The following is a 21,603-nucleotide window of genomic DNA, read 5'->3' on the forward strand; positions in this document are numbered from 1 at the left end:
CACTTTTGCACACACATGCTTCTGCGCATGTGCTCGTGGCAAAAACCCAGAAATATACTTCTGGGTTGCCGCTTACATACCCCAAAGTTTACGTAACTGCAGGGATACGTGAGCGGAGGTATGACTGTAATTCTTTTATCTCCTTGACATCCACAGAGAGGGGGCACCACTACTGAGAAGGCATTCTGCCTGGTTCCCTGTAACTTCAGTGAGGGAAGCAGCAGAAGACCCTCAGAGGAGGACCTCAGTGTCAGGGCTGAGCGATGGGGGAGGAGAAGCTCCTTTAGGTATACTGGGCCAAGGCCATTTAGGGCTTTAAAGGTCAGCACCAAGACTTTGAATTGTGCTTGGAAACGTACTGGGTGCCAATGTAGGTCTTTCAGGACTGGTGTTATATGGTCTCGGTGGCCACTCCCAGTCACCAGTTTAGCTGCCGCTTTCTGGATTAGTTGTAGTTTCTGGGTCACCTTCAAACGTAGCCCCATGTAGAGCACATTGCAGTAGTCCAAGTGGGTGATAACCAGAGCATGCACCACTCTGACGAGACAGTCTGTGGGCAGGTAGGGTCTCAGCCTACGTACCAGATGGAGCTGGTAAACAGCTGCCCTGGACACAGATTTGACCTGTGCCTCCATGGACAGCTGTGAGTCCAAAATGACTCCCAGGCTGCGCACCTGGTCCTTCAGGGACACAGTTACCCCATTCAGGGCCAGGAAGTCCTCCATCCCCGCCCATCCCCTGTCCCCCCCAAAACAATACTTCTGTCTTGTTAGATTCAACCTCAATCTGTTAGCTGCCATTCATTCTCCAACTGCCTCCAGGCACTCACCCAGGACCTTCACTGGTTCTGATTTAAAAGAGATGTAAAGCTGGGTATCATCCGCATACTGATGAACACCCAGCCCAAACCCCCTGATGATCTATCCCAGTGGCTTCATATAGATGTTAAAAAGCATGGGGGAGAGGACAGAACCCTGAGGCACCCCACAAGTGAGAGTCCAGGAGTCCGAACACTCATCCCCCAACACCACTTTCTGAACACCAGCCCCTCTAGCTGGTCCAGAAGGATGTCGTGGTTGATGGTATCAAAGGCTGCTGAGAGATCCAGCAGAACTAGGAAACAGCTTTCACCATTGTCCCTAGCCTGCCGGAGAGCATCGACCAGCACAACCAAGGTAGTTTCAGTCCCAAGGTGAGGCTTGAATCCCAATTGAAAGGGATTCAAATGGTCCGCATCCTCCAGGTGTGCCTGGAGTTGTTCTGCAACTAAGTGATCAAAGGCTTTAAGGATATCTAGGAACATGATTGCCAGTGGGAGTTTGGTTATTTTGCTGTGTTCAGGAAATTCAGTAGTTCGGTAGTTTCCTAATGGGGTCTGTATTGTTGTGACCAAGGATAAAACCTGCAGGGTCCAGGGGGGCAGAGGCATTTTGAGCCAACAGTCATTACTTGGCTATTCCAGTAGCTTTTGGTAAAACATGAAATATTTTTGCACCTCTCACAGTTTTGGCTGTTCAAGTCCATGTACATATCCTCCACTCCCTCTAACAAACTGCAGAGTAAGATTTCATTTTATTACCATGTCAATGAGCATCTCTGCCTAATACTCCCTGCCATGAGAAGCGTTAGCTATAGGGGGTGGAGGGGGCTTTGGCTCCCACAATATATTGGGGCAGGGGGCAGCGCTCCCCAATACTGAGGGGACTGCCACTCCCCACCACTGCCAGGTGCCCTCTGCACATCCCAGCTCCAGCCTCTGGCTGGCAAGCCAGGACCTGGGCAGAGGCTGGGACAAGCAAGTACAGAGATCGCCCTCCATACTTCCTGCTCTGCCCCGCCCCTCCCATGCCAGGCAACATCACATGACACATCATGTGATTCATCACCGCACCTCCTAAATGGGGGGGGGGGGCAAGTCGACGCTCCTGCCTGCCACTCAATGTAGATATAATAAATCATGTCTAGCATCCAGTCTAATGAATGTGAAAGCTTGCTCAGCACCATTTTAGGGCTACTTTAGTTGGCTTTGGCACCCAATGGCACCTCCTGGACTCTACCCAAGCAGCACACCCTCAGCAGTCACACCCATTACCAGCCCTACTAGGCACCCTCCTTGAGTATTTGTTTGCATGGCTGGAATGTGTGAACTGTGATAACAATGGCAATGCAAGGATCGGATCCACCCCCCTGGAACAAATGGCTTCCTCTCACCTGCATGGGCTGCCCCTGTCTGATAATGCCTCTTGCTGGTCTGGATGGAGGATAGAAAGGGATGTGAAAGTGTGTGTGGAAACTAAGCTACTGTACTGTACAAAGGCAACATTTGCATTTTTTGCTCTACCCACTGTTGCCTCTGGCCACACCACTGATGGCATGTGGCCACCAAAAGGGAATGTGTTCCTTGGGCTGTAAAAGGTTCTTTACCCCTATGCCAGAACTACAAACTTTATTGTGACATTTGGGTTCCTCCAAGAGAAAGAATTCTACTCCCTTAGTCCGCAGGACTCACCTTTAACAGTTGGTAATTTGCACCCCAACTTAATGTTTATCCCAGTTTCTTCCTCCTGCAGAATCAAGACAGCACTGTGGCAGCTTTTGTAATAATGAGAAAGCAGAAGAACTTTGAGGAAATATTTGAGCAAGCGCCTCAGCTCAGATTTACGTGCTATCCACTTATCGAGTCATCTGAAGAGTAGCGGGAAGCATCTCATCAGCTAAGGAGCAACTTTATCACTTCCATACTGCCTTTCATACTGCTGCAAGCAAAGATACCACACAGAGATATCAGCTCAGTCGCCAGCCTACTTAACACTGCTGTACCACCCATTATTCTGGAACTCCTATGTAGAGCTACTTTATGGCCAGGGTTCATCCCCAAAGCTCAAGGCAGGCAGCAGCACACTGAGCATAACTGTAAAATATCCACCTAGGATCCTATTAAAGACCTATAGCTGAAGAACTGTCTTCTCTTATCATATATTGCTATGGTCCTTGAGATTTGCTGACGATGCTCTTTTGGGATTACCATTTGTGTGCCCACTACCACTCCAGCTCTCTACCCTTGCTGTCCTCCGTTGGTGATCAGATTACAAACTGCAGAGGCAATGTTGTTTCCTCAACCATGGCATCAAAGCAGGAACAAAGGGATAGTTAGGTATATTGATGTTTGTGGCACAGTAGTGTATTATGCCACACACTAGCCTCGGGAATATGGAGGGAGGGGATTTATTAAGATCCTGATCCAAATCGCAATGTGTACTTCTAGGGGTGCCAACTTGAATAAAATATTATGGGGGGCCAGGTGAGCCCTACCTTACATAATCACATGACTCAGTGCATACACCATCTGGATGGGAATGCCCATCAACTTTGTGGGGGCCCAGCCCCCTCAAATATTTTACTGTGGAGGCCAAAGCCCCCATGGCCCCTAAGAGCTGGATCCTATATATATTTCTCTAATGCAAAATCGAAAGTAAGATTAAAAGCCCAAGTGAGTCCACAATCACTTGTGGGGAGAGGGTGCTGTAGCTCCGGTAGAATGCATGTGTTGCATGCAGAAAGTCCCAGGTCTGATCCCAGCATCTTCAGGTAGGACTGGGAATGTCTCCTGTCTGCAACTCAGGAAAGCTTCTGCAAGGCAGTGCTAAAAACACTGAGCTAGATGAACCAATGGCTTCACTCAGAATAAGGTGACATTTTCTTTATTTCATTATAGTTCATATGGACCATAGTTCAGTGGTACTGTGCCTCTTTTGGGTGCAGAACACCCCTGGTTCAACATCTGTCCAAAACACTGGAGAACCTGGCCCTATCAATGCTGCCAGTACTGAGGTGAATGGACCAATGGTCTGCCTTGGTATAGTTTCCTATGTTCTTATGCGAGCACATGCACACACACACACTTAATGGAAGACTAAAGCTATTCAATAATGTAACAACTATATAACTCAGTTACAAAAAACTACTCTCACCTTGAAACTGTTTTAATTCCTATCCATTTCTCATGTGTGTGTGCACCCCTCCCAATTTCAGCACCTTGTTCTATGGATATATAACAACTGATCCATTTGTGACTTGGTTTTAAAAGATGCCATAATACTAACAAATGCAATTAGCTGGTTTTTGCAGGACAAAATTAAACTATGTAGTGGGGCAGGGGTTGTTGTTTTTGGGTGCAAAGACAGCCAAAAGAGAATATGGGGAGGGATACAACCTGAAGGTTAGCTGAAATGACCATTAGACCCTGTCCAAACACTTATGATTTGATGCCTTATATGCCTAACTGAGTTTCCATTCTGAAGGAAATTAGCCCTGAGTGCTCACAGGAAGGACAGATCCTGAAGCTGAGGCTCCAATACTTTGGCCACCTCATGAGAAGAGAAGACTCCCTGGAAAAGACCCTGATGTTGGGAAAGATGGAGGGCACAAGGAGAAGGGGATGACAGAGGACGAGATGGTTGGACAGTGTTCTCGAAGCTACTAAAACGAGTCTGACCAAACTGCGGGAGGCAGTGGAAGACTCTTTGCAAGTCATTTCCCTGCATATCAGGCAGGCACTGTGTCTATTGTAATTCTGGCACCAATTGAACACCTTGTTCAACAAATCTTTTAAACAAAGGTTTGTGTGTGTGTGTGTGTGTGTGTGTGTGTGCGCGCGCGCGCGCGCACGTGTGGCAGTCTGTATCTGTACTGGATTTGAAATTGTTTTTTATTTATGAAATAGTTCTATATAAATGAAATTGTTCTAACTGTGTATATAATGAAATGTTTTCATTGCTGATGTTTCTTATTGTGAAATAGCTTCTAGAGATTTTACAGGAAGCTATTCACAATAAATTAAATAAATAAGTGAAAGGTAGATAAAATGCAGGTCCAAAGAATAGCAATGGAGGAAGGGGAACTTATGAATTTCTATCTACACCCCCGCCGCCCAAATAATCCCACCCATTACTGCTGTTATAGCCAGTGTCGTGTCTCCTGCTATGATGCACCTTGTTTACTTAGCCCTAGCATCTATGTACATTTTGGGGGAAGGGGAAGGGAAGGGAGGGAGAAGAGAGAAAGACTACCTAAATTTTTCATTCCACATCTCATTTGCTTTGCTTTGAAATAATAAGTGTCTGTTGCCTCCAGAGGCGTGCGAGGATCAAAGACAGGCTTCTGTGTATGTAACAGATTCCAAATACCTAATTTTCCCTTATAAAGGCCTTGTTTTAAACACCAAATACAGAAGCAGATCAAAGCCTGGATTCGTCTTTCTCTAACAGCCCTCGGAAGGCTCCGTGAGTCAGAGAGATACACACACAGTGGCTGATGCAAAATTGAGGCAGATAATTGGGCTCCCCTGAATTCCCATTAAAGATTGCTGCAAATTAGGGGAAAGAGCTGGACATCCTGTAGATTAAAAAAAAGGTCTTCTTTCCCCTAACCCCTCCCAAAAATAAGATATACTGGTGATATCTGCTGCAAGCCTCTGAACAACAGCAGAACCTCCTTATCTCAGTAAGGCGTGGAACTTATCACTGGACAAGAGGAACCTAAATCCCCATGGTCTTAATTAGGCTATAATGGGATGGCAGTGCTGGTTTATGAGGCAATAATACAGCTCTCCAGAGACCAAGCGATGCTTCGGCTCACTGTGTTATCTTGACAAAAGGAAACTACCAAATATTGTTGAAGAAAACAGCCACACAGTCCAGTGAGAGGGAAGCAAATGCAGCCACGGCCCTGGAACAGAAAAAAGTGGTCAAAAACTTGGATGTTTTTTGGGGGGCACTAGTTATCACAGGGGTTCCTTCAGGCTGCTACAAGATAACCATATTTGACTATACCACATAGAACCATGAATGTGGGTATGTCATGTGACCTAGATAGTCGCTCCCACAATGCAAACTGGCACAAGTAACAATGGGGCCAAACAGATGACTACAACGGAAGGTATGAATAAACTAGGACTTATAGCTGGTGTTATACGCAGCAGAATAATGTGGTAGACTTCAGACTGTAGGTGAATGGTGGTACTTCCTAATGTCCCTTAGGACAAAAATTCATTAGAAACAGAAAAGCAGGCAAGGAATTGGAGTATAAACTGTCCCTTATGCTATTTATCAGCTATACAAAAGCAGTGGGAGATGAGGCTGAATCCTGCAAAGACAAAGGTGTAGTCAGTGGGTGTTTCCTGTGTCTGGGAATGAACTGCACAACCTATTCTGGGAGGGGTGAACTCTTCTTGAAGGAAAAGGTTCATAGAGAGTAGTCCTGGGTTCCAATTGTCACTAGAGTCTCTGTGGATGGCAGTGATTAGGCACAGCTTAGGCTGATTTGCCAGTTATGACCATTTCCAGACCAGGATAGCATGGCCTTCATTTTCCATGCCCTGCTGGCTTCCTGTCTGGACTACTGCAGTGTGCTGTCTGTGGGACAGCCCTTGAAGACTAGAAGCTGCAGCTGGTGCAAAAGGCAGCTGCTAGTTCGATAAGTAAGGCAGCCTGATGGGAACATGCCACTGGTCCTGAAAGCACTGTGGTGGCTACCTGTAAACTACTGGGCCCAATTCAATGTGTTGGTGCTACCATACAGAAGCCCTAAATGGCTTGGGACCCAAGTACCTTAAAGAACACCTTCCCTTATATCAACTGTCTTGGACACTACAATCTGCAGGTGAGACCCTGATGAGGTGCACCTGTCTCCCTCCCCCCATTATTGACATTTGATGCCTGAAGGACACTGTTCTCGGCAATCCTGAGATCATTGGAATGAAGGGAGAAGGTTTCAGAAATTGTTTTTATTGCAACTTTTTAAAAGAATGCTTCTCCCCTCCTAATTGTTTTATTATGGGTGTGTTTGCTGCCCTGAACTGCTTTGGCAGATATAAATTCAATATAAATAAATAATCAGTATTATCATGTGCTAGACTTCTGTTTGCGAGGAGTTTTACATAGGGGAGTCATTTTATTTCACCTGCAGCCTGGGGTGGTTACTGCCAATGTCCATTCTTATTCTCCTACCCCATTTTCCTACAAGTGAAGAACAGGCCTTTAGACAACAGTAGCAGGATCCCGAGGAAGAACAAAACACATCCACTAAAGCAAAAATGTGAGGAGTATTCATTACTCTTTTCTTCAGCGGGAGAAAGTACAAGAATGAATTGCTGTTAAATGAATTGGCTATTAAATAAAGCCCAATATGAATTTATTATTTTAACTACTTGATTTAAAAAAACACACAACTTGTTTGAGTTGTGCAGTTATTCTGGACTACAGTTCTTATCATCCCTGACCATTTACCATGATGTCTGGGACTGATGAGAGTTCGAATCCAACAGTAACTGGACAGCTCCCATGCTATCCTTGGTTGAGTGTGACATGCTAACAAGGCCACTGAATTTATTAACCTCTGGGGTTAACCTTGAATTCATATTACTCACACTGGAACTCTCTCCCCAAAACCAAATGAGGAGAGATGTGCTTCACATGTAGAAAGTCAGCTTTATGATACAGCATAAAATGAGATGTACAGCGTTAAAGATGAACCACCAGATCCACTCCAATAAGCACTGGAAGAAGAAAAAAAGCACTGCAGCACGTTTAACAATTGTCCTCTGTCCTGCTATGGTTCATCTGGGCTGGAGACACTTTTGCACTGCCCTTAATGGCCATTTAACTCCAAATAACCGTGACAAGAGGCCCACTATAAAAATCAACAGGAAAGCATCATCACTAACAATTAGCTGTCTCTGGTGACACAGCTTTCCCTAGTAGGAATTAGAAGCTTGCCCAATTATGGTTCTCAGCTGCAGTTCTAATTATTATGTTTATAAAAAAAAAAAGCCACCGTTTTCTCTTAAACTGGTGATCTCCCTTGCACATGGGATTAGCAGAGTTCAATACAGAAATAGAAATAGATGAGACAGATATAGATATATTCTTCCATAAAGGGAAAGTGGCAAAGATATCAAAACAAAGCAGGCCATTTTTGACAATGGCCTACACAAAAGACTCACTGGGACATACAGAAAAAATGACCAGGAGCAAAGGACAACGGAGAGTTAAGGGGGAGGCAGCTGGCCCTGTAATTAAGACTTTGATCTTCAAGGTCATTTTCATCACTACCATCCCCTCACATCTAATAATGCCATCAATGAGACAAGGTGAGGCAATTGCCTCAGAAGGCAGGATCTACAGAGGCAGCAGATCTGGCCTCCAAGGAATATATTTCCCACGGTCACAGTGAATGCCTGATCTGCTGCCTCCTCAGAAGCTTCCCCCTCCCCCCATGCAGCCTCTACAGTGACCTTTCTGCCCTGGCAAGGGGGGCATTTTGTGGTTTGCCTCAAGTACCAAAACGTATTGGGCCAGCCCTGGTGCCAACAGGATTGTATCAAAAAAGGGGGCACCAAGAAGCAAGAGTGAAGCACCAGCATGGCCAAGATAATCCCAAAATTTACAAGAGGGAAATTAGGTAAATTGGGGGAGAACTGAGGGGGAAGAACTGAAATTTTTCAATAACTACAATGGAAAAGGACACGGAATGAAGCATGGGAAAAGGAGTAGTAGAATGCTTGGAAGGGGAAGGAAAGTTTGGACCCTGAACAGGAACACTTCATTTATAGTTGGTTTCCTCTACTAAAGCTGTGCGCCAGATCCAACCAAATCATAGGTCCTTCCTGAACCAAATCAGGTAAATTCAGATGGACCAGGGTTTTGGCCATATTAGGTTGAGGTTGGAACTGATCCAACCCAGGACAATCCAAAAGTTGGGAGGTCTGGCAGTGAGGAGAGACGGAGAAGGATGCAGCCTATTTGTGTCTCATTCTCCCCCCTCCCCCAGCCAACTGCATGTTTAATTAGGGTTGAAATACTAATTAAAACTGTGCAAGGACCCTGAATCAGTTTGGGGCCCAGATCCAGGTTGAGTTGGTCCTGGATCATCCTGGGTCAGATCTATCCTGGGATAGACTGGATACAATCCTGAATCTCCCTCGGAGCTTGTCAGCACTTCTATTTGCTCCACCACTTCCCCTGAGAGACCTGTCCAGATCTTCACTTTTTTGAAATATGGCAACCCTATTACTAGCAGTACATGTAAAAAGGATCTAGGCATCTTGGTGGACCACCAGCTTAACATGAGTCAAAAGTGCTAATGCTATTCTAGGCTGTATCAACGTAAGTTTAGTGTCCCAATCGAGGGAAGTAATAGTCCCACTCTATTCTGCCTTGGTCAGACCACACCTGGAATACTGTGTCCAGTTCTGGGCACCACAATTTGAGAAGGATGTTGGCAAGCTGGAACGTGTGCAGAGGAGGGCAACCAAGATGATCAAGGGTCTAGAAGCCAATCCTTATGAGGAATGGTTGAAGGAGCTAGGTATATTTACCTTGGAAAAGAGGAGACTGGGAGGAGATAGGATAGCCATCTTCAGATATCTAAAGGGCTGTCACATGGAAGAGGGAGCATGCTTGTTTTATCTTGATCTTGAGGGTAGGAAAAGGACTCAAGGCAATGGCTTCAAGTTACAAGAAAGGAGATTCCGACTAAACATTTGGAAAAACTTTTTGACAGTAAGAGCTGTTTGGCAGTGGAACAGACTCCCACAGGAGGTGGTGGACTCTCCTTCCTTGGAGGTTTTTAAGTTGTGGTTGGAAGGCCATCTGCCACTGATGTTTTGTTTAGTTTCCTTCATGGCAGGGGGTTGGACTGGATGACCCTAGGGTCCCTTCCAACACTACAGTTCTATGATTCTCACTTTCCAAAATGAAAGATGGTGCACCATCAGCATGTGTCTGTTTCCGAAATATACCATACCTGTGTTTGATCCAGTGTGCAACCACTGAGCCAGCTTCGCCCCAAAACGAACATATTCCTATGCATGCCAACACCTAATCACGCAAAGAAATTTCACTGTGTTTTCCCAGGATAGTAGAGGCAACTTTCTGATCCTGCATCTTGCTACGCTTAAGTACAGATAGTGAATGCAAAGCACAGAAGCCATCGCACAAAACAGTAATTCGTTCCTGAGCTCAAAGCACCCTGCAACTTCATTATTTCTTCACACTCATTTTTCAAAACCACCTCTTGTCACAAAAATAAAAGAATGCAAATGCAGATTAGAACTTTTTTTTTGGGGGGGGGAGCAAGTGTGGGACACACTCTGAAACTAAGGCTTTAAAATAATAGAGAAAGAACAAGCCTCCTAACTCTGCTAAAACTGAAAGATGACACAACTTGGGAGATTTCCCTGCTCTCATTTTCTTGCATTGCTCTAGAATTGCCTATAGCCTGTTCTACACATACAGCAAAATGAAGTGGTGCAATCCATTGGTTGTATAGAGTGGATTGTATCACTTCAATGTGAAAGATACCTGCTTCAGGTAAAATAAAACACATTAAAAGAAATCTTCCTGCAAGAAGAAAGAAAGTGGCGCAGAAGGAGAAAAGGTGGTCAACCAAGCCAATTCCTTGCCTTGCTGCACTAGTTTGTCTTTCTTTTTTTTCTCTCCCCCCGCAGCCCGTTGAGATTTTTGTTTAAGTTTTTCATAATACAGTAAGATATAGAAAATAAGCAGGAAGAAGAAAGGAAAGAGAGAAAAGGAAATGGAAATGAAACGGGGGGGGGGGGGGGGAGAGAGAGAAAGGAAAAAGAAACAGAAAGAATCCGCTTCCATGGAAGGCAGGTACAGACAGCTGGAGACAGCAAGGAACATTTGATTCCAGCTGAACACATGGGCTTATAACCACCTAAGTTCAATGCAGAGTGGAGTTATTTAAATGAATGAATTTAACTAGTCATGTCTATAATTTTCAATGGGCTTACTCTGAGTAGGACTTGCCAGTGCAGGATAGTGCATATTGGGACTGGAAGGGTGACAGGCAGGGAGACCAGCAGTAGTGCCACCCTACTGGGTGGGTTGTAAGTAGGAAAGCAGGCAGGTGGGCATCGGCCCAGGGTAGACTGAGGCTGGTGGGGAAGGGCCCCATTCGCCCTAGTGGACCAGCCTTCACTGGAACTGCTGCTGGATACAGCCCATGGGTTGCATGATGGTTAAGATCCTAGGCTTTATCAAATGATTTAATGTTTCCCAGGCAGTCAACCATCCAGTCATACATATAGCTTCAGCAACATTGTTGCATCACGCACCTTCACCAATTGTGGCCTAAGCCATTAAAACAAATTTGCTCCCCTCCTCACCTTTGCTACGTCGTCGGCTCCTGTATTGTTCAGTGTAGAAGGTCAACTGAGTTTCATCATCTGCTTCAGAGCCAGAGTTGCCTTTGGCACGGCCAAATCCAATCCCACCTACAGAGAAGGAAATTGAGGATTAGCGCTAGTGATCATGGCAAACAGTTGCCCAGAAAACAAGTCTGACCCAAAACACACCCAGACCAACGGGGACAAGTGAATGGATTTTCTGAACTGCAGGCCCAAAGGAGGGCTCGAGGGAGTGGTTACACCAAAGTAGGAATACCAAAGAAGGATGTCCAAATGTCAGAGTGATCAGTTCTAATGCTTTATTAAAGAAGGTTAGACTTACAGCAAAGCAGCCTGCCAGGTCTCCAAGCCTTTTCAGATGTGGGATGGACACCACAGCAAAGAAATGGCTTGTCTGTACCCAAGCAAACGTGCCTACATTCTTTATACACAAAGCAGCAGACGTCACTTTGGCCAGGCCTACCCAGCACTTCATCTGACCAAATGAGGGCATAAGGGACAAATTCCCAAGTCTCACAGATAGTTCCCCTTTCTGGGCTCAGAGCCCAGCACCCCAAGCCCACGGATAAGCATAACCTCAAAGCAAGTGAATATAAACACATCTGAGCTCATTGTCACAACAACTACCAATTAATTTTGGGGTTCTCTTGACTACCAAAATGGTGTTTGCAGAGCTTCAAGAATAGTTCACCTTGGTTCAACACACTGGACTTTTGTTTTTTATCATTTTATCGGTTAAATCAGGTCCTAGTGCACAAGTGATATACAACAAAGCTCTTCGCTAGTCAGCTGTCTAAGCAAGCCACTGCTGAAGATCTGTGCGAGTCTCAGATAGTTGGAGCAATAGAATATCTCCAACCACCATCCCTTAAAAGATACAGTGGTACCTCTGGTTGTGAATGGTATCTGTTCCAGAGCCCCGTTCGCAACCTGAGCAGAACGCAACCCACGTCTGCGGATCTGTGCATGTGCGGGTTGTGATTCGCCGCTTCTGTGCATGTGCATGACATCATTTTGAGTGTCTGCACATACGCAAGTGGCAAAACCCGGGAGTAACCCTTTCCGGTACTTCCAGATCGCCGTGGGACTCAAACTGAAAAGATTTAACCCGAAGGGTCTTTAAGACGAGGTATTATTGTATTGGCTGATGTGTTGTGTTCAAGTAACCATCAGCTCCTCCTCAGAGACTGCTCTAAACTCTTCCTCAAGTGGGGAGACAGCAGGGGTGGGTGGGTTTCCAGGGGATTCTGGAGACATAGTAGCCTCTAAGAGTTCAGGGATTCCTGAAGGCTCTTTCCTCAATTCCTGAACCTAACTCCCTTCCTCTTGCTGACTGGCCTCTTGCTGCTGCTCCACATCTTCTGCCTCTTCTGGCAATCACTTTGCAGATACAGCAGGCATTAATGAAGAAATTGGTGACAGGGGAAGATTTCTCCCCACTTGTGGCATGGAACCCTACGCATCACTGGCACCTTCCCCAAGATTATTCTCCTCACTCTCCTCTTCCTCTTCCCACAAATCCCCTCTCTCCTCGACCTCCTGCCAGTCCCTGACACAGTCTTCTCTACCAGACCTTTCCCCAAAGTCTCCTGCTTTTGGACATTGTAAGATCCATGCGCCTGGTGATTTTGAAACGGTACAGGTAAGGAAAACCAAAGAAGAAAAGCAAAATGAAAGGCCTTGTGAAAATGTTTGGCACACGCCTCTTACTCTGTGAAGAAGGTTAAAAGGAAAGAGGCCTCTGGGGTCTGACAGTGGCCCTTTAAACTGCCATTAAAGTATTTTACTGTTGTAAAAATTCTTTATTATTCTACGCAGAAGTGCAGCCTCCATGCTTCTTGGCAAGAGAACTGCAAATGAAAGTGCCACCCCCTGGCCCATGGAAATCTTAATCACTTCAAGGAGGCAGAGGACTGCACCGAATGGAGAGCAGTTAAAGACACAAAAGCTGCTTTCAGTTGTGAGTAATACTGAGGACTGACCTCTTTAAGAGACCTCTGTTCCAAACCAAGAACCAAAAGAAATTTTTAACCTGACAGAGCTCAGCCTTACCAAAGTTGGTTGGGAGGGAAGCAATAAGGTCAAGCAACCACCAAGAAATGTGAAAATCTCTTGGAAAGAGTGATGGAAACTGTGCTGAGATGTATGTCAGGCTGAGCATCTGACCAGTAAATAATAGATTTGGCCAATGAATCAAAATAAATATTGTCAATATACACAGTCAAGCTTCTTCTTATTTTTTTAATGCACTGACTTGAGAAGAATAAGAAGGCATGCTTTTTGTCTTCACAAAAAGTGGCAGAAGCCCTGCCCCCTTTTTATCAGGATTTCCATCCTTTTATGTAAGTGTTGTATTGTTTTCTATAATTTTTTACATTGTTTAATAGACATTTGATCCCCTGCCCCCAAACGTCTGATTTATGAGATCATATGACTTTTCTACATGTCTGGCTTCTAGCCCCCAATCTGATAGTTTCAAGTCATTTCCCCAACCTAAGGCATGGGTGCCCATCCTAAATGTCTGGGTTGTACCTCAATGTTTCACCCTTTGGATGTTTGGAGATCCATTTTGAGGTGGCCTGCCCCTTGCCTCACCAATAAGGGATGCAGAAGATCCACCATCCTTGCCAAGGGAATGGACAACTCAACCAACAGGAGCAGATAAGGAGGGGTATTTCCACTATCACTTGACTCAACCAATGAACTCCTCAGAAGACAAAGCATGACTTTGTGTGTGGGTATAGAAAAGCATCCCAAAGGCACCTGTCTCAAGCTGTTGGCTATGACATCCTGTGCCAGCTCTATGCTGATGCAGCTTGCCCACCTCACATCTAACCATTTAACAGAGAACCAAAGTCTCCAAAGAGAGTCAGAGGAAAGCCATTTTGTAACCAGTTGTGAAGCATGTGAACTGTACTCAAATTATCAAGGATATGTTGGGAGAGAGTGACCATATGGTGGCATATTTTTTTGGAGCCTGTGTTTGGAGAAGCATCAGCTCGATGACCACCCTCGCAGACTGAATTCCTGAATGAGATACCGTATTTTTCGCTCTACAAGACACACTTTTCCCCTCCTAAAAAGTAAGGGGAAATGTTTGTGCATCTTTATGGAGTGAATGCAGGCTATGCAGCTATCCCAGAAGCCAGAACAGCGAGAGGGATCACTGCACAGCACTCCCTCTTGCTGTTCTGGCTTCTGGGATTCAGAATATTTTTTTTTCTTGTTTTCCTCCTCCAAAAACTAGGTGTGTCTTATGGTCTGGTGCTTCTTATAGAGTGAAAAATACGGTATTTAGCAGGGCTATGAGCTCAGAGAGAGGGGAAGAGGCAAATATATTAAAGTGTTTCTTGTTTGGGGGTTGGAGGACACTCACTGCCTGTCTGCCTCACAAAGGGCTCATACACACTTCTGCTTGTCCTACTGCTTTCCCCTGGGAAAACCCGCTCTTTACTGCTGAATCAGAGCAAAGGTCAATTGGGTTTTCCACAGATTGACATCTGCTCTGATTCAGGGCTCATCCACACTTCTGCTTGCCCCATGCCTAGAAAGCATACATCCAACAAGTTTTCTGCCTGTTCTGTGCTTTCTAGGCATGGGGCAGAGCAGTTTTCTGTTTCTCCTGCTGTTTTTCCCTGGGGAAACCTTCGCTTTTTTCACTAAATTGGAGCAAATATCAATCTGCAAAAACCTGTTTGCTCCAATTAAGCAGTAAAGAGCGGGTTTTTCAGTGGAAAGTGGCAGAGCAAATGGAAAACCTCTTGCACCCCTGCAGAGAATGCACAGGACAAGCAAAAGACCTCTCAGACCCATTCTTTCTAGGGACAGGATGAGCAGAAATGTGGACAAGCCCTGTGAAATTTTAGATCCATCTTTTTTATTAATATATAATAAAATACATTTTAAAATAAAAAATAAAAAGGCTAAAAAGTAGGAGAGCCATCCCTGTTCTTATTTGCCAGACAGGCTATGTTATAGAGCCAGCTTAGGCGAGATTAAAGGCTATCTTGCCCTTGAAATATTTAAGGCTAAAAACACTACTGGCTTCCCACATTCTAGGAAATGTCACTCAGGTAGAAGATCTCAACCTCTGGCACAGCCAGAAGACAAGGTGTGGGGTGGGATTCTTCATGAAGCTCACTACAGAGTGTTTATCAAATTATGTACACACAATCTAGCCTACTGTACAAGGATAAAATGAGATTTTAAATATTGTGAAACACACTGAAATATGTATGCTATACACAGTCGTCAGCCTTTAGAGAGCAAGCAATTAGTTGCAATTGTGATACTGAGGTCTCTTAGGCAAGAACATGCTTCACACTGTTGCCGATTAAGAGAGCAATGGAGATCTACAGACTATACCAAGGGTTGCCAACAATCATTAGGAGACTGACTTTGTAGAATCTAAAAAAATCCTACCATGTCAAGGTTGGCATATCCAAACAAGGTTTGGCATTACCAAACAAAATTTGTTGTATCCAATGTTAGCCCTACTCAGAGTATAGCCACTATTGCTTTCTCCTTCCTTCCTTTGCTGTTATTTTTTTTTTAAATGTTTTAACTGTTTTTAACTATAATTGTACAGTGGTACCTCGAGTTAAGTACTTAATTCATTCTGGAGGTCAATTCTTAACCTGAAACTGTTCTTAACCTGAAGCACCACTTTAGCTAATGGGGCCTCCTGCTGCCGCCGCGCCGCCAGAGCCCGATTTCTGTTCTTATCCTGAAGCAAAGTTCTTAACCTGAAGCACTAATTCTGGGTTAGCGGAGTCTGTAACCTGAAGCGTGTGTAACCCAAGGTACCACTGTATTTTAATCATAATTATACATTTTTCTTGAAAACAACTTTACTACAGTCAAGCCATGCATAAATTTTGTTAAATAAATAAATTGAAAATAATGGACATTACTAACTTAGATCTATTAATTTCAATGGGATTACTCTGAGTAGAACTTAGTTGGATGAAGCACACTGTGGGGTTTTTTTCTAAGACAACATGAAACTATGCATTATCATTTTCTATTATTTGATTAGTCTTTCAAGTCTGTATTTCTACTCTTTACCAACAGAAAGTTAAAGAGATGCTAAAGTAAAAAACACAAGGCAGGGAAAAAGATGTCTAGGGTGGTGGTGTTACCTAACAACAACCAAAACCCTCTGTAAAATTCTATCAAAGAAAAATAAATCATTATTCTGGGTGGCTGCTAATTGAAGCCCTCTGGCTATGAACTAGCAATGCCCGGGCTGCGATTTGCTGGCACTCCTCCACCTCCTGGCAAGCTTTTGCACTGGAACAACGGTGGGAGCCATACAGCCAATATTAATAGAATTGTGATTTCTCTGAAAATTATGGCATGAGTGCAATCTGACTAACACAAAGCCCTGCACATAGTAAGCTACTGCATATGGCATGGCGGTTTGCTTCTGGCTTACTGCAAAAGCTCCAGACCTGGAAGATCATGTAATAAGCAAGGCTTATTCCCCACACTGCAAAATCTTCCATTTCTGCATTCAGATACTACTTCCTGCAAAGCAACAATGTGTTCTTTAGTTCTGAAGTAATTGTTTTCCTGCATTCAACCAACAAGGGACGGGCTCTCTTTAATGATACTTGTGCCTGGTAAAACATTGTTTCTAATTTTGATTTGGGGAAAGAGTTGGGGATGTCTTTAAAAGAATGTTGTGTTAGTTGCATCCCTTGAGCCCTAGTTTTTATCATTTTACTTTTATATTGCCCCCAAGGCTCTCAGCTGTGTGCATTTGTGTGCGTACAGACACATCCAGCTAATCTTCACAACAATCCTGGTGGGTTCAGCTGAAAGAGTTACTGGACCAAAGTCACCAAGTGAGCTTCATTTAAACACAAGCATCCCTAGTCTCAGACAGACATTCTAACCAGTCTGGTTGCCTTTCTTTAGTTCTGAGCTACTTCTTCAGACATTAACACACACACACACACACACACACACACACACACACACACACACACGCCAGCTTGTAGGTATCTTGACACTGGTTGCTAGGACCTAGGGCCAGTCATCAACACATCACCAAGTGTCCAATTTATGATATCATATGCTGCTGCTGGCAAAGTTCATTTTGAACTATTGGCACCATATAGAGCCTGCTATTTCAGAATAAATTAATACAACATGTTGGAGGGAAATATGCAGTGAGACAAGCGGTCCTTAGGCTACAATTTCTTGTTGTCAGAATAAGGGTGCTGTAAGGATACAATAGTCCCTATGTTACCTCTATTAAATGTTTGAGAGTGTGCATTTTGAGGCCTAGATCTGGGGGCAGGGGTAAACTCAAAGAAAGTGAGCAGGAAAACTAAGTTCAGCACCCATCCATATGGGGCACCCATCATTTTAAGCTAACAAAAATGTAGTGGCCCAGCCAATAGATCTACAGCAATGGCAAATAAAATGTGGTGAACAGGACTGGGCTCTGCCCTGCTTTTTTATTAGGAGGGGGAGCGAAGGTGAGGCACTGCACCCTGAACCCTCCCCTTTAAAAATCGGGCACCGTACCTGTTCACAAGCACATAACCTAGGGCATTAAAATGCTCTCATGAGCACTTTTCCAGTACCATTCAATTCTTGAAGTCCTAAAGGAGATAGCAACTGCCTGGGTGGGATTTATTCAGTGACTGGGGGGAAATTCTCATGTTCCTAAGCTGCAAGGAAGCTCTGTGCTACCAATGTTCCCTAGTTGCAGCCTCTACAGGTTCAGGAGTGGAGGAAGAGAAGCAGGTTGTGTTGAAAACATTCTCAAGGACACTAGCATTGGGAGGGAGAAAACACGTGGGAATGCTTCTGAAGTGTAGGAAATTCTTCAGGAAAACTAGAGTTAGATGGTAGCAAACCATTCAGCCAAGAACTGGAGACAAATATTTCAAGGGAAAATGTGTTGCGGCTTCTGCTCAGACAACAGACCCTGGCAGTGGCACAGATTCAGCTGCACTCTCAACACACACTTCTGGCAGCTCTGAAAAGTTGCCAAGCTTTGCAATACTTTGGAAAATGCCCCTGTTTGGAGAATATCTAGAAAGGTCGTCCATGGGGAAATTTTGGGCTATATCTAACCACCTTGTTATGCTGGCCCAGACATCCTGTTGCCTGAAGTGGAGTCCAAATGGTATCCACACCTCTTGCTGGGGGTCTTGTTGCACTGTCCATTCCTGCTTTTATCTATTTCCCATCCTGTGGCCACTTCATTGTGGTGACTGAAGCAAGCTGCTTCACTTTACCACATGACAGGGTAGGACCCTGGCAGAGACCGACGGGCATGTTCTCTCCCTCCTGGTCGATCATTCGGGAGCTTAATGAGCTTTCTTCAGCCCTAACATCACAGCAACCAATGCCAACAGACATCAGCACACTTAGGGATCCGCAGTTTGACAAGCTTGTGTAACAGACCTCAGCAACTCAGCATTTTGTGTATAAACACACATGGAGCACTGCAACATGGCTCCCTCTCTCTCTAGCATCAGACAACAAAGAGAATGAACAAAGGACAATAGTCCCACTTTATGGAACACAGTAACACAAACATCCTGTCTCCGTCACTTCCCACTTTGTAGAGTCAAAACATATACTGTCATAACAAAATAAAAAAATTCCTTCCAGTAGCACCTTAAAGACCAACTAAGTTAGTTCTTGGTATGAGCTTTCGTGTGCAAACTTAGTTGGTCTTTAAGGTGCTACTGGAAGGAATTTTTTTTTATTTTGTTTTGACTATGGCAGACCAACACGGCTACCTATCTGTAACATATACTGTCATGTGATAGACAATCCCATGACTGCAATCACGGAGCAGGAATTCTAACAGGGATCAGGCTGCTTCCAAGTCCAGATATTTCCCAATGTAGGGTTCTGACTGCCCTTGCTGGAGTGGTGGTCTTGGAGTGTAGCATGCAGATATCACAGATGTGTGAAGCAGGACAGCGTAGGGGGCTAGACTCCTGATATTTATGCCAAACCCAACTGACCAAACGCTGATGTTATGCACCAATCCTCACTGGGCTGGGGGGGGGGGCTTTCACACTGAGTTTTTCCTAAAGGTGTTTGGGGGCTCTTTTTGTTCTGACTTCTGCAATATTTGGGAGGATACCCCAGACCTATTTATATTTTATACCCCCACTTCTTGTGCAAGAATGTTGTAGTTTTGGCTGCTTAAGGATCAGAACTTTGAGAGTGCTATTTGTAGGTGATTTATTTTCAGTTTTCTCCTATAAATGCACAGATACCGTTAACAATTTATTGGGGGGGGGGGACAACTGTAGTCCTGTGCACTGTGCATCTACAGCAGCAAGACCATAAGTAGTATTGTGATCGTTTTGAGAATTGTCACTGCCATAAGCCAGTTAGTAAAGCCCAATAAACTAAATGTTTCATTAAACCAGTTTCTGTCTCTAAGGGGCCACAGCACTTTTTGCAGTTTTATATACATCTCTTCTTGCAGGAAATGATCCTCCACAAGAATGTAAGTTTTATATCTGTAATTTAGTCAAGGGAAACTGTTGAGGCTCAAACGACTCAAAACCCACCTATGTTAAGATGTTTTAATGTCTAGTTTAAGCACTTAATTATTCAGCTAAAAGCAAGACAGCTCACTGACTAAGGGAGCATTTAATGGACTGCTGCCACACAAAAGGCACAAGCCAGAGGAGGAAGGGGGGGGTGCTTTTAGAAGACTGCAGCCCATTGCACAGCTGCCTGCCATTCTTCACCCCTCCATTTTTGTTCAGCTGCTGGTTGCGCCTCCTTGATTGATGGCGCTGACAGGTTAAATTACCCAGGCCACACATCTTCAGAAAGTCAGTGACAGGGATATTGCATTTTCTGATTACCTAGAACCTGCACAGGTTTTTAAAACATGGGGATGGGGCAGAACAATGTGTTGCTGCACAAGCTGGAAAGGAAATCAGCATTCTGACTCCCTGGGAAGAGGCAATGGTAATTCACTTAGCAAGAAGGAAGGGGGGGGGGCGGAATTAGAATGTATTTCTTTTCCAAGCAGCTGCACTAGTTAAGATTTTGAGAGGTGGAATAAGCTGAGAGATGGAGACCCATTGAGTATCGTGGTTGAGCTTGGGTCTATCTGGTCATAGTTTAACATTCTAACTACTACTGGCTCTTTATGGATGGTAAAAAGTGAGAGATTGGGGGGATTTGGGGGGAGTGGCTGGGGGCTGGGCTTCAGTGTCACAATAGGGGAAATGGAGGGGGGAATTTAACTGGCCACATTACAGCTGGGAGGTTGGGTAGTTGTCTAGTGAGAACAATGGGATGTTTGTCAGTAAGCAGTGAAAGCAAATGTGTGTCTACACACAAGTAAGCTCTACTGAATTCAATGGGGCTTATTCCCAGGAAAGTAGAAGTAGGTTTAGTAGAACTTGGTGGAGCACACACATGCATGGAGCTGCACTTGGCCCTCTGAGTGGGGAAGCAGATGCAACTTGACATTTGTAAATTACAATACAATACAATACAAATACAAATACCTTTTTTTAGCATTTCAAGTTAAGACATTTCAAGTCAGTGGGATAGATTTAAAAGGGACAGGAGTGAGGCTGTCGGGGGTTGCAAGGCACTCAGTTGTTCTGCTTCACTATTCCCTAGAGGGATGATTCATTAAGAACCCTTTCGGGTAAGATGGAGATTAAAAAGAAAGCCATTGAGGCAGTAATGTCCTTGTCCCTGTCCGCTAGGAGGAACCTCATTTGGCTTTCTCTCTGAGCCGTGGGTTGCAGGTCCGGCATCTTGCTCAGCATCTGTCTGCGGACTCGGCTGTGCAAAGGGCAGTCCAAGAGAATATGGTCCAGTGAGTCTGGTAATCCCTGACTGCAGGCACACAGGTGTGCTTGATAAGGAATTTGTGAGTATCTACCTGTGGTCACTGCGGAGGGGAAGGCATTTAGTCTACTTAAATTACTCTTCAGTTAGCTGAGACAGATTAAATTGTTTAATATTTTTTTATTCTGTAAAATTTAATCCATTCTTTCAATTTTTTACTTCTAACTATAGTTGCAGTTTGAAAGCACGTCAAAGTGCAAGTAGATAAATAGGTACTGTTCCGGCAGGAAGGTAAACAGTGTTTCCGTGTGCTGCTCTGGTTCACCAGAAACAGCTTAGTCATGCTGGCCACATGACCCGGAAAAACTGTCTGTAGACAAATGTCAGCTCCCTCGGCCAGTAAAGCGAGATGAGCGCCGCAAACCCAGAGTTGTTCACGACTGGACTTAACGGTCAGGGGTCCCTTTACCTTTTTAACTATATTTATACAGCTTTAATTTTAGAGAAAATGTGCTGATTTAAAAATTACCTGAACTGTAAAATAACAGTTGTAACAGTATGTTAAAGGTAAGTAAAATTTATCAGTTTTA

General features: G+C 44.4%; 1 protein-coding gene across 2 annotated transcripts in view; it reads right to left on the reverse strand.

The window, feature by feature from the left end:
* Positions 1-21,603, reverse strand: part of ASTN2 (astrotactin 2) — a 658,777-nt gene that overhangs the window by 352,750 nt on the left and 284,424 nt on the right. For both annotated transcript variants that reach the window (XM_081847443.1, XM_081847444.1), the window contains exon 5: positions 11,189-11,296. In XM_081847443.1, the coding sequence (XP_081703569.1) occupies positions 11,189-11,296 (108 nt within the window). The remainder of the gene's footprint in view (positions 1-11,188; positions 11,297-21,603) is intronic.

The sequence above is a fragment of the Podarcis erhardii genome, assembly GCF_964252035.2.
Source record: "Podarcis erhardii genome assembly, chromosome: Z".
In the NCBI taxonomy this organism is placed as follows: Eukaryota; Metazoa; Chordata; class Lepidosauria; order Squamata; family Lacertidae; genus Podarcis; species Podarcis erhardii.